This window comes from Pangasianodon hypophthalmus, chromosome 1 (genome assembly GCF_027358585.1).
Source record: "Pangasianodon hypophthalmus isolate fPanHyp1 chromosome 1, fPanHyp1.pri, whole genome shotgun sequence".
Taxonomy (NCBI): domain Eukaryota; kingdom Metazoa; phylum Chordata; class Actinopteri; order Siluriformes; family Pangasiidae; genus Pangasianodon; species Pangasianodon hypophthalmus.
Window position 1 is genome coordinate 7,725,580 of NC_069710.1, and position 13,776 is coordinate 7,739,355.

At 39.2% G+C, this 13,776-nt stretch overlaps 1 protein-coding gene and 1 non-coding gene across 5 annotated transcripts in view; both read left to right on the top strand.

Moving 5' to 3' along the window:
- Positions 1-13,776, top strand: part of LOC113526703 (piezo-type mechanosensitive ion channel component 2) — a 127,787-nt gene that overhangs the window by 100,721 nt on the left and 13,290 nt on the right. For 2 of the 4 annotated variants that reach the window (XM_026913993.3, XM_026913991.3), the window contains exons 25-36: positions 818-1,061; positions 1,374-1,470; positions 1,622-1,787; positions 3,412-3,501; positions 4,222-4,340; positions 4,766-4,837; positions 5,306-5,409; positions 6,421-6,541; positions 8,027-8,098; positions 8,288-8,454; positions 9,766-9,953; positions 13,438-13,629. In XM_026913993.3, the coding sequence (XP_026769794.3) occupies positions 818-1,061; positions 1,374-1,470; positions 1,622-1,787; positions 3,412-3,501; positions 4,222-4,340; positions 4,766-4,837; positions 5,306-5,409; positions 6,421-6,541; positions 8,027-8,098; positions 8,288-8,454; positions 9,766-9,953; positions 13,438-13,629 (1,632 nt within the window). The remainder of the gene's footprint in view (positions 1-817; positions 1,062-1,373; positions 1,471-1,621; positions 1,788-3,411; positions 3,502-4,221; positions 4,341-4,765; positions 4,838-5,305; positions 5,410-6,420; positions 6,542-8,026; positions 8,099-8,287; positions 8,455-9,765; positions 9,954-13,437; positions 13,630-13,776) is intronic. The other 2 variants (XM_026913994.3, XM_026913992.3) reach the window with 1 other exon arrangement.
- Positions 12,484-12,598, top strand: LOC113527014 (U5 spliceosomal RNA). Its single transcript, XR_003402835.1, has one exon. It is a non-coding gene; the product is annotated as a U5 spliceosomal RNA (small nuclear RNA).

Sequence of the window (13,776 nt, forward strand, 5' to 3'; positions counted from 1 at the left end):
TGAAAGTGTTGGTTTGATAAACGTACTAAACAGAAGTATGTGCATTGTCAGTCAGAGGAATTAAAAATGTACACAGCATTCCAATAAACGAAGTCACTAGATAACTGCCAAACTAATGGGCTTCTGCAGTATTCATTTTTCAATTATATTTTCGCACAAGTATGTGTGTTAGTCAAGCCCCAAACATCCTCGATAATTAGAGATATGAGCTAAATGTTTTTAATTATTGTTGATAATATGAGCTCAATGTTTTTAATTATTGTCAAAAACAGAATGACAGAGAGGTTGAACATTACTTGGCAGACCATTTACAAGCTAGTAATAAGCGAATAATTCAAAGCTAACAAAAATAATATTGTGAACTTTTTCTGTGTAAGAAAACAAATTTTTTTTTACTTTTTACTTCCAGTCTTTTTGAATTCGTTAATAAGTTTGGCAAAAGTGTTGTGTGTAATGTGCTTGCCATGTTTCCTGTTAAAGTCCATCACAACCTTGGGACAGCTTCCTGATCGAGCCATGAGAATGATTTCGATACGTTCTTTCCTTGTCAAAGTGTTTTTAAATGATATCTGAAAAAAAAATTTATATAAACTAAGTATGACAAATTTTGTAAGACATTTTGCTAAAAAGTGTTAATTTCCCCTATGTATGAAGACTTTTGGGACACCCTTTGATAAACATCTATATGTCTATTACTAAATAAGATTGAAATGGATTAAATACTTATATCACAGAAGCCTACACACAAACCCAGTCACACCTCCCTCTCCCACATCCTCCTTCTGTGCCTCTTTTGCTCTCCTTCTGTTTCTTTTAGATCATATCTTGATATGCTAAAGGTGATCATGTTCAGCTATCTGTTCTGGTTCGTCCTCACCATCATCTTCATTACGGGGACAACACGCATCAGCATATTCTGCATGGGTTACCTGGTAGCCTGTTTCTACTTCCTGCTCTTTGGTGGAGAGCTGTTACTCAAGCCTATTAAAACCATTCTGCGTTACTGGGACTTTCTCATCGCATACAACGTGTTTGTCATCACCATGAAGAACATCCTCTCTGTGAGTAAACCACATCCAGACAGATAGATATCAGGGAAGGAGGTGCTGTAGTCTTGAATACCATCCACTATAATCTATGATGATCCAGTACAAAGTGCACTTAAATATCATAAATATGATTTCATGAACAGTCATAAAGCCACAGCGAAAAAAAATAGAAGAAGGAGTTCAGTTAAGTTGTATGGGTATTTGTGTGTGTGTGTGTGTGTGTTTTGTGCTTTAAACATCATTTCCTTGCACCACATGCCTGGAATGTAATAAGGCCAGATTTATGAGTCTGATGACACTGCTCCATCTCTTCTCACTTCTCAGATAGCTGCCTGTGGATATATTAAAGCCTTGGTGGTTAATCACTGCTGGCTCATCCAGCTGTTCAGTCTGGCATGCACTATAAAGGGCTATTCACGACGTAAGTTATCACCTAAAGCATCCAAAAGCTTTCTGAGTCTATTAGTTGTTGCAGTAACAGTCACAAAAAGTGTGTTTTCAGTACTTATTGTGTAAATCATGCAATTAAATAATGAATGCATTAAATTATTTTTCCTGTCTCTTGTTATTAGCGGAGCAGCAGGCTAATAAACAGTGTGAACTGCCCAGTGATGAAGCAGGTATCATCTGGGACAGCATCTGTTTTGCCTCCCTGCTGCTGCAGAGACGGGTCTTCATGAGCTACTACTTCCTGCACGTGGTGGCTGATATCCGCTCTTCACAGGTCCTGGCCTCCAGGTATACACACACACACACACACACACAGTTTACATTTTACATTCCACATTCCATACACACTGTGGCAGTGAAATGTGAAGTTTCAGGTTCTTCAGTTTCGTACTGAACAATGAATTAGTACTACTGAAAAGCTCAGTTAATAAACTAACAGTGATAGAAGTGTGTAGTTTTGACTCCAGCACATTCCTGACAGAGCACCAGGAAGTATACCAAGAGTCTGGTGATGTTTACGACTTACAGACCTCTGGAAGTCATTGACTCCAGAGGGCCAAGCAAACAAGTGCAAAACATGCCAGTGTTATTTAAGATTATATTAGTATTCAAACTACATCAAGCTGGATAAGCCCTAAGCATAACAGCTGTGCTTAAGATTATGCTAATATGTATATATGTATTGAAATATGTCTAATCGCATATGTGTATGTACAGAAAGAGCTGTTCTGTTATGCTTCTTACAATGTCAAAATAACAAAAATGTATGTAGAGATAATTACTGTAAATTAGAGTCCCAGTGTCATATTCTTATCCAGCAGAAGAAGAGGAATGCACCTGTACTGATAGAAAGACATAATGTGTATGCTGTAGATCACTTTCTGTGCTTGTGGACTGTTGTAGGCCTTCACTTTCTATTTGCATGACACATTTGCTTAAATGATTTCCTTAATAATAATAATAATAATAATAATAATTACAATGAAAAATCTGGGACCTTGGTGATCTAGCAACTAAGGATCCCATGCTGCTGTGGCCTGGGTTCGATTCCCAGGCTGGGAGTGTATTCTCAGTGCCGGTCCCAAGCCCAGATAAAAAAAAAAATGGGAGGGTTGCATCAGAAAGGGCATCCGGCATAAACCTGTGCCAAATCAAACATGTGGACCAATGACCTGCTTTGGCAACCCCTAACAGGAGCAGCCGAAACAACAGCAACAGCAATGACAAATCTGCTATCATTTCTGAATGTAGTTGCTGTCTGCAAGATTTTATTCATGCACATATAATTGTTATATGGTAACGTTTGTTGTGAAAGGTAATGTCTCTCACTTATCTATTAATAAAGACTAATGCTTAGGAAAGTGTAAATGTTCTTTTAAGAAAAACAAACCAAAAACTCCTGCCAGATTAACAAAGCTTTCAGTAATGCTGATTTTCTTTGTACTCATAAGCATATTTTGATAGAAGCCACCCATAAGGTGCAAGTTAATGACACCCACAAACTACATGAAAGGCAAAAGTCAGTGCTAAAAATGATAAAATGACTAAACAGTGGAAGAGCATAGGTTAGTAATACAGTAGTAGTAGTGAGTCTCCTTATATGTAAATTTACACAAACTCAGAAGCTGGGATGATTTTTCATTAGTTTGGGGGGAAAAAATTACAAATTTTTACCGATTTACAAATGAGTTCATTTTTATCCAGCTTCATAAATGAAGTCTAATGTTTATTTATGGTGCTAAATTCAGAATTCACTGTGTTTTACACTGACTGTGTTTGACACTGACCTCAAGAGACCAGCTGTTTGTCATTGAGTAGCTAAAGCATTAGACAAAGCCAGACGCATTAATCTGAATCGTGTGGTCTTTATTCTCTGTGTCTCTGCATCTCTCGCTTTCTGTCTCTCTCTCAGAGGAGCTGAGTTATTCCAGGCCACAATGGTGAAGGCAGTGAAGGCACGACTTGAAGAGGAGAAAAAATCCATGGACCTGCTAAAGCGACAGTGGGTTTATACAACACCTCATAGTTCACACGTCACTATTTACTATTCTTGAAACAGTCTTGGACCATTATGGATATTATATTTACCTAAGGAGTAATACCCTGCTTTGAGGAGCTAGAATGTGCTTTAAAAATATCTTTTTTACCTAGTTCAGCTAGTTACTCAGTTCTGGTGTGCAGTGTGCACGTCAATAAAATGCACATTTTTTTAAGTTAGTGAATAAATAATCTAATTTTATATAACTTGAAAGCTGGTCATTATAATGTAGGATTATGGGTGATATAAGATTCCTACTAATTCTGAGAATTTGATTTTAATTCGTAGAAATGACAAAACAGTAACGATTTCTTTCACTGTAATATCCCAAACTCTGCTTTAACTTAGTGTTTTGTTGTCCACATTTCGGAACTGGTGCGCTTAGTCAGTACAATGTGTTTACAGGACATCTGCAGTGTGTTTATATGAGACAAAAAGGATCTTTCAGCACCAGTACGCTCTGCCTGGCTTTACTTTCCCCCCTGTTGAAAGACAAAGCACTTAGCACTTCTGCACATGCCTCAATATGAAATAACTCTCTCAGCCTCTTTCCCCAATTAAGGCCTGGTGTTATTACTATAATTCTGTCCAAGGGGAAAACTCATTCAGCTCAACCCAGTGAAACCGGACATAGTAGGGACTGTCGCCAATCTCTCTCTTGCTCTTTCTCTCACTCTCACACAGGATGGACCGTATTAAGAGCCGGCAGCAAAAATTTAAGAGGGGAAAGGAAAGGATGTTGAGCTTGGCACAGGAGAGTGGCGAAAGTCAATCACTGTCCAAAGAAGAAGTGGAAGATGACGGTGTGTGGTAGAGTGTGTCAGATAAATATGTCTCATTTGACTGACCTATGTATTTTGATACGCTGACTGCATGTTAATTTAATTATATGCAATTAATTAATACATACCGTACATTAGTCTTACTTCTTTTACACTGAATATAGTGTTTTAAAACATACAGTTAGGTATTGTTCAATGTCACATTTCATTTCGTCAGAAATAAAGCTTCAATGCAGCAGTCAGGTTTGGGTTTGAGTGTACTGAAAGTTCACAACACAGACGAGTTCATAAATTCCACAGGTGCCTGAGCTTAACTACCGCCTTAAATGCACAGCAGCACAATTGAAAACATATGAGCTCACACATACCAGACGTTAGGACAAACTCTCTTATCCGTGCGGGGCTTCTTAAGGTTCATGTGTGCTTCGTTGTATTGGGTTTTGCAGGAGAGACGAGTAAAGAGATGAGAAAAGGGAAAAGGAAGCAGTGGTGGAGACCCTGGGTTGATCATGCCTCCAGTGAGTGCTCACACATTACTTCTTATCTTTTATAATGGTCATTTTAGGCAAAAAAAAAAAATCATTGATTGATCGGTGAGCTTCCTTGGTCAGGAGTCCAAGAGAGTGAAATTGGCCATGCTCTCTGAGTGCGAGGGATGGTGTTGCTCTGTCCTCTGTCAATCACAGCAACACAAACCAATCATGGGTCGGTGAGTTTATGTATGCGGAAGAGGGCAGTTAGCACTTTCCTCCGAGTATGTTCAGCTGCCCTGCAACATAGCATGAGCAGTAGTTCAAAAACATGTGGTGGCTTCACGTGTTCCACTGGAAGCACATGCTAGCATTCACCCTCCCTGAATGTGTGAAAGGGGAGCGCTAGCTAGAGATGACCAAATTGGAGAAAATGTGGTAAAAATACAAAAAGAGTGTATACATGTTTTTACGTTTCAAAATAGCCACACTGTTAACTGTTAACTGTTGTTTCAGTGGTGAGAAGCGGGAATTATTATTTGTTTGAGACGGACAGTGAAGAGGAAGAGGAAGAAGAGGAGAAAAAAGAGGAAGAACTACCTAAGAAGTCTGCATTCCAAGTTAGTCATATGACATATTTCAGTAACATTTAGTACTTATTTTCATTTTTAATACTGTTAACACCTTCTGGTTTGTTTTTATGAATTTAATTTGCCCTGTATATATGGACCATGCAAAATCAATAGTCTAACCCTTGTGGCTCTTCAGCACTGAGATCATGTAGACATTTTGTTTTCTCTGCATTTAACAATGTTTCTTTATTTGTCAGACCACTAACTGCTAACTTCCTGTATGGAAGCGTGGAACCACCATAGTAAAGACTACACGCCATGTCCTTACTAACTCAGCCCCTGCTCTGTCCTTCTTATAGAGAGCTATCCGAATGTTTGCCTCTGCTTTGCTGGCTTTACCAAAGTCTGTCATTAAGCTCCCCAAAACTATACTGCAGTATGCAATCAGGGCAGCCAAGGTACTTCCACCAGGCCTAATATATCTCTCCTCTTCCTCCATTTTGTACTGCTGTGCCATTGTTCTGTGTGTGATATTTCTTTCCCTCTTTGGTCATACCCAGCCTGTGTGCTTCGTTGCACACTGAGTTTTCCCGACACTCGCTTTTAGTACTGTGCATTCAGGAAAACTGGAGCGCGGTCTGAGCCTGAACGGCCGAGCATTGAGGAATGTCTCACAGCTTTGTATGTCTGTTTTCCAAGCAGCTTTGCATGTGAAGGAAGTGCAGTGTAATGTGCTTTACTGTAGGATGCATGAGAAGCAGGGCTACTTTTCAGGGGAGACTTGGTTTTGTGTTGGTTGATGTTGAGGCTGTGTTTTTTCTCCAACATAAAGCACATTTACATAGCTTAAAACATTAAAAACAGAGACATCCACTACACTGGGTTAAAACACACCCTGAGCCTTGTTTTACACGTTGTGTATACCTAGTGGCCAAATTGTTCTTGCATACTTGACAAGAGATCACAAAAATAATCCAGATCATGACGTCCAAACACTAACCAATCAAATCTGTTCCCTCACCTCTTCTGCCTGTCTTTGGCATTGTTCTGTCTCTTCAGTTCGTGTATCATGCATGGATCACAGACTCCAAAACAGCTATGAAGGAACGCAGCAAAGAGAGGCGGCGTTTTTGGCAGAGATACACAGAGGGACGCAAAACCAAGAAGGACCAGCGGGAGGGTACGTAAAAGATCCAATCCAGATATTTTATTCAGAACAAGGAGAAGAACTGGCTGGCCCGGAGTGATTCAGTTTCTTCTGTCCACACTTGCTGCAGTTATTCTTCACTCTTCTCTGTAGCACACTTTCACCCCAAAATGGCATGTTTTGATCATGAATAGAAATTTTGTGTTTGCTTCTATATGAGGAACTTAATACAATTCTGAAGGGCTTGAACAATTCTCTCGCCGTGGTCTTTAAATGGGTGCCATGCCATGTCCAGTCCTGAAAGCGGCCAACTCTGCATTGGCACTCTTCCTTTCAGATCTAGGCGTTTTCAGGAGGGGGTGCTGAGAGATAAAGACCTGCATGTTGCATTTGCTATGGTCAATTCATCCCATATGATGGCTGGACATGACCCCAGAGGAGTAACTCAGCCAAGTCAGCCAAGAACTTCAAGCATAAATGTGCCAGATACAGTTAGTCAAAAAGTTGGAAAGAGTGTGCCTATTAGGATTATATTAACATGAAGACACCTTTATTTGTCACATATACATTGCAATACAGTGAAATTCTTTTCTTCAGCTGGTTAGGAAGCTGGGGTCAGAGCACAGGGTCAGCTATGATATGGTGACCCTGGAGTAGATAGGGTTAAGGGCCTTGTGCAAGGGCCCAACAGTGGCAACTTAGCAGTGCTGGGGTTTGAACCCCCGACCTTCAGTAACCCATGTGCCAATATAGGGATAAGTCAATATAGGGATGTCAAAGTTTTACGAAATTCTTTGTTAGGAATTTTCTTAGACTTATTCAGAATCTTGAGGTTGATGTATTTAGTTACAGGCTTCATTCGGACAATGGAAACACACGCTGAAAGAATTCTGCAGCCATCATTAAAAACCCCTATGTACAGTAGAGGTGTAACGCAATGACACTATCTGAATCTGTATGTGCTCCAAATCATCATATCTGTATCTGCATTGCAGTTTTTGCCCGGACTGGGTATGGCCTAAACCGGAAGGATTATTTTTAAAAATACAGATGTGGACAGGACTGTTTTTTTAATCCCACTCGTTCAGTTATTATTATGTTTGTAACTGTCTGCAATATTATCTGACAAATTTAGTTGGATCTATTTCCCAGTCAGGATACACACCGTTAGTTTGAACTAGAATCTGTGTTTGTTTTTGTTTAATATAAATCACCTGTTCATTCAGAATAATATATACGTATTCATTTACATCCCTAGTGTAGTGATACTTCACAAACCTTTCTGAGTGTAGCTCACACTTTATAACTCAGTGACATTCACACGTAGTCATTTGAAACTGAGAAACTGAAGAAAAAACGAATGCCTTCATAAATCAACTAGTAGTTTTGGGTGAAAACTACTAATAACTAGTGTCTAACACTATACCAGCTTCAATACCATTCATAAAGCCATATAAAGGCTTTATAATTTCAGAGTTTAGTGATATTAGTTTAGTGATATTATTTGCCTCTCTTCAGCAGCTCATGTAGCCATTGAGGTGGGAGATCAGGTGGAGGACACAGTTGAAGAAGAGAGATCAGATGGGCCAGGTACATCATCCTTGTGTTAAACTGCACATATTTACGTACAGCCATTAGCTTTTGGTTAACCCCTACACATTAAGATTAAATCAGACATGAGTTACACATGATAAATTTAAAAAGGGTATACTTATATTCTTTCTATATCTGTACACTTTCTACTGTTTGTTGACTCACAGCTTTCCTTTACGTTTCCAGACAACATCCTGAAGCGTGTGTTTAACATAGTGAAGTTTTCCTGGGTGCTCTTCCTGGCATTATTGGACAGTTTCACTGCCTGGCTCAACTCGATGTGCCAGGAATACATTGACATCTCAACTGTGCTGCGTACTGAACGCTGTATGCTCACACATGAGGTCAAAAAGGTACTGATGCTGCCACACAACCAGCCTTACCAAACATGTCTAATGCCACTAGAGCTGGACGATTTATGATTACGGTGATGATTTATACCACAGCTCTGTTGAATTCTTATTTCTGATTAGTCAGAAGGTTTTGGTCCATTTTCTATAACAGCAACTCTGACAGTAGTTCCAGCTGTAAGGTTTATATTAATGCACTAACTGTAATATGTTACTGTTTCTATAGTAACAGCTTACACAGGGACTTATGGGATTTAGAAATGCTTGTAATCATTGGTATGGAGAAGCTTTCTGTAAGGAGACATGTCTGTAAGACTGGATGCACCAGTAGGTCCTGGGACTTGATAGAATTATTAACTTGCGGGCTTTCAATCATTATCACACTAAAACTACCCACAGGCTATGAGCTCTGTGCCTCTTTAACATAGCATTTGCTTAGAGTACTCAGAATTGTTTCTCAATTATAGAAACAAATAACAAAGCAATTGAGTTGCCAAAGTGTCTTCAGTCATCTGTTGCTAGCAATAAGCATAAATATTTCTCACATCCTGTGGGAGGACATGCTACAACTGGCAAAATTACATCATCTGGCAGCTCCACTTCTCATTATGAGAGCAACTGACTGTGGTTAAGATGAGGAGATGGTGTGGAGATGTTGATTTAGTATTTTTTGGAATGACTCTCCAGTATCAGAGATAAAGCTGTAGCCTTCATGATGGAGGGCTTTGTACTTCGAGGTTTTTGGTAAGAAATAACAAGCTGCTTTTTTGTTGTATTAATTTCAAGAGAGGCTGTTATGGAAACGACTGTTTATAGCTGCTATAACATAACTGATAACAGGAACTAACTTGTTTTGTGGACATTCCACAACACTAACATATCTATAAATGCATAAAACATGTAACGTGTCATTCTTTTATTGATAGAAAATTGTAATTGCTGGTGAGGCACTGTAGAATAAGAGGAATAAAACACTTCAGAATGTGCTGTTACTGAAAAATATTCAACTTTATGGTGATAACAATAATACTGCTTTGCATTGAGCTACATCACACCACCTTGTTGTTGATTATTTTCCTATAACAGCATCCTTGTCATCATGTTTTAAACTTTACACAACAGATTATTCATCAACTACTTTTATTTATTCAGTAACTACAGTCAGTAAATTGTAGCACCACATTGGTGTAAACAGAGAGGTTATGGGGGAAAAATTCACTTTAAAATAAGCCTTTGGATGCAATTGCTATAAAACCACATGTAGAAATAGAACCCACTGTGTGATACTGAAATGTTTTTCCCTAACGTGTTCAGGGAAACACCCCATCACGAGGGATCATACACATGTATTACCAGCAGCAGTTGTGCAGACCTTCATCCTCTGAGACTGTTCTGGAGGGAGCAGAGAGACTGCAGGTTCACCACGGCTCTGTCTCAGCACAGCATCAGGCCAGAGAGGACGAGGGCATGAGCTCTCTTCCCAATAAAGACAGTCTGACCAGGTACATCATTACAAAGTACATCCCTATACACTCACAATTAAACCATGCAGTGCTCCCTTCACCTTCTGTTTCATTGGATTATATATATATATATATATATATATATATATATATATATATATATATATATATATATATATATATATATAATTACAAAACCTTTTTTCTGATGTTGGGGTTTCTTATGCAGCATTTTTTACAGATTTCCGGAGGAATGTATTTAATCCATTTAGAGTAAGGCTGTAAAGTAACAACATAAGTGAAGTGAAGGGGTCTTTATACTCTATGAAAGCACCATAGATTTGTCATTTGGCCTCCATACAGTTAAGATCCAGCAGGTATTCCTCACAGCTTTCTTCTGTTGACAGACCACTTTAGCCACATGTCAGCACACTTTATATTCGGATTTACTTCCAGGGAAACTGTTCAATGTTGTATCAAATAAAAAAGCTTTCATCTTATGCTTAAGTCAAGTGTTTTGTAGAAACTGACAAAAACAGGGCTCAAATAACTGTGTTATGCTCAAATGACCCAATTATCCCAAGTGTTTCTATGACAAGATGAGAGTTTTGCAAAATAGAGAGAGGACAAGTTTGGACAAGAAGTATGTTTGTTAAGCATTTTACATGTTGGTACTGCTTTACACAATACAGAGTACTATACACACGTAGGTCCATAAGTATTTGGACAGTGACACAGATTTCATGTGATTGAAGTGTAGACTTTCAGCTTTAATTCAAGGGGTTTAACAACAATATTGCAATAACCGTTTAGGAATTACAGCCATTTTTTACCGAGTCCCTTCATTTTCACAGGCTCAAAAGTAATTGGACAAACTATCATAATCATAAATATTAAGATTATTTTTAATACTTGGATGCAAATCCTTTGCAGTCAATGACTGCCTGAAATCTGGAACCCGTGGACATCACCAAATGCTGAGTTTCCTCCCTTGAGATGCTTTGCCAGGCCTTTACTGCATCCACCTTCAGTAGCTGCTTGTTTGTGGGTCTTTCTGCCTTCAGTTTTGTCTTCAGTGACAGTGCATGCTCAATTGGGTTGAGGTCAGGTGACTGACTCACCATTTAAGAACATTTCATTTCTTTGCCTTAAGAAGTTCTTGGGTTGTTTTCACAAAATCTTTTGGGTCATTATCCATCTGTAATGTGGCGCACCATCCTATCAGTTTTACAAAATTTGACTGAATCTGAGCAGAAAGTATAGCTCTATATACTTCAGAATTCATCCTGCTACTTCTATCAGCAGTCACATCATCAATAAACACCGGTGACCGGTGATAAAACTGCCTCCACCATGTTTGACAGCCATGTGGTATGCTTTGGATCATGAGCTGTTCCTTTCCTTCTCCATACTCTTCTCTTCCCATCATTCTGGTACAAGTTAATCTTGCACCAGAACTAGGCAGGCTTTTTTAGATGCTTTCTAGTAGTCTAATGTGACCTTTCTGTTCTTGAGTGTTACCAGTGGTTTGCATCTTGAGGTACACCGTCTGTATTTACATTCATGAAGGCGTCTCTTGATTACAGACTTTGACAATGATATGCTTACATACTCCAGTGGGTTCTTGACTTGGCTAGATGTTGTGAAGGAGTTTTTCTTCACCAAGGAAAGAATTCTGCAATCATCCACTTTAGTTGTGTTTCATGGCCTTCCAGGCCTTTTGATGTTGCTGAGCTCACCAGTGCATTCCTTCTATTTCAGAATGTACCAAAACGTCGATTTGGCCAGTCCTAAAGTCTCTGCTATCTCTCTGATAGGTCTGTTTTGTTTTTTGAGTTCTACTTATTTTTCTGGGCTTTCCTGTTGCAAAGCTGGCTGTTTTATGGTTTGGCCTAAGAGATGGCCAGGGCTCTGTTGGGGATGGAGTCTAAGTGAGGGAATCAATGAATAAATAAATAAATAAATAAATAAACAGCTAAGAGCCTTACTTTTTTTCCCACATCCCTGGCTGGCAAGTCAACTGCTACCACCCATTGTCTACATTGGTTCTTTCTCTGGGAACACCACAAAGACCAGAACAATAGGAACAGCTAGAGTGAAGTAAGAGACAGAACTCCAGACCCACAGCCAGTTCCAACATGGCTTAAACAGTCAGTGAGTCAGTGACTGAGTGAATGAATGGGAAAGAATGGCTATCTCTATAAGTGATTGGGAACTAGTAATCTGGATCAGGGTAAGGTACCTTGAGCACCCTGCCTCCACCCTGATATCTTTTATAGCTCCTGCCAAAGAAAAAAGGCAAAGTACCCTATGGTTAAAAAAAACAGATGTAAATTGTAATTGGTTCAGCACTGCTCAGTGGGAAAAGGAGGGGGCAAAATAGGTCTTAATGCAATCTGTAGCCCATATCTGACTCTAAACAAATCCTACATCTATAGCTGCTGCTCTGCCTTTTTGCAATAGCTATCAAAGCCATCAAGGTGTACGAGGTCGGCACAAGCCACCTTACCCTGGGCCAGCTTTCTAGCTTTCCAAAGGAGTTTCGGAGGCCTGGGCCTTCTTGGTTTGTATCTCAGGTTTCTCTTCGTTCACACATAAATCTTTCACCTTTTACTAAAGATTTCTGTGGGGAGCAATGTTGATGAGTTCTACTTATCAATGATGGGCTCCTTCACTTGCATCAACACCTCTTTGGGCCACATATTCAGAGTTCCCATGAACAACTACCAAATGCTACTTTTATCTACTTAATTTGTCATGAGGAAACAGGCCATACCTGGCCATGAAACTGCTTATCAGTCAATTGTCCAATTACTTTTGAGCCTGTGAAAATGGAGGGACTCCAAAAATGGCTGTAATTCCTATTAATGCAATATTTTAATTTAACCCCCTTGAAGTAAAGCTGAAAGTCTACACTTTAATCACATCTTGATTGCTTCATTTCAAATCCATTGTGGTGGTGTACAGAAGCAAAATTATGAAAATTGTGTCACTGTCCAAACACTTATGGACCTGACTGTGTATATACATATATATATATATATATATATATATATATATATATATATAGGCCAATAAAAAAAGACTATATTAATATTTGGTGTAACCACCCATTAAATTTGTATTTTTTTCTCAGTTTTTATATGTTGTTCTAATTCTTTAAGAATTTTCCAGTTCTTTAGCAGCTCTTATTTGCTTCTGCTTCTGCAAGTCCCACAAGCCTCCATGCTTTTTTTTCTCAATATGTCATTACAAATCATTAATATGACTAGTGATGCATGACCTCTGTGGTTTGTGTGTTCACATTTAACTTCTGCGGAGTCCAAATGAATCTACCAACTGTGTTAAACAGTAAAACATGAAATTAAATCAAGTGAAAACCTGAGCTTCAGTGTGACACTGCTGAATCCTTTAGACACCATCTTAAATCAGTCGTATGGTCATGCAACCTACAATCACAAAAATTCCCTGTGATTAAGAGAAGCCACATGTGTATGTTTTTGTTCTCTGACTGTGTTTGCAGTGTATACACTGAGTCCACGATAGCGTACAGCCAGTCCACATTGGAGTCCAGTGAGACCGGTGTGGACCGCGTGCCCAGGACGAGCGAGAGGCATCGACCCAAACTGTGTCGCCTGCAGGGAGTGGAGCTGTCTTCCTCCTCTTCCTCCTCTTCCTCATCATCGGCAGAGAGTTCAGCCAGTGCTGCAGTCAGGTAGCACCAAAAAATCTCCACACTCCACACATTAAAACTCAAAACTCCAAATGTGTTTCTGAAGTGTTTTTAATCACACTTCTAATGGATCCCATATGTTTCCATTTTGTCTAATGTTTAAATCCACAACTCTGTGAGTAAAGATGT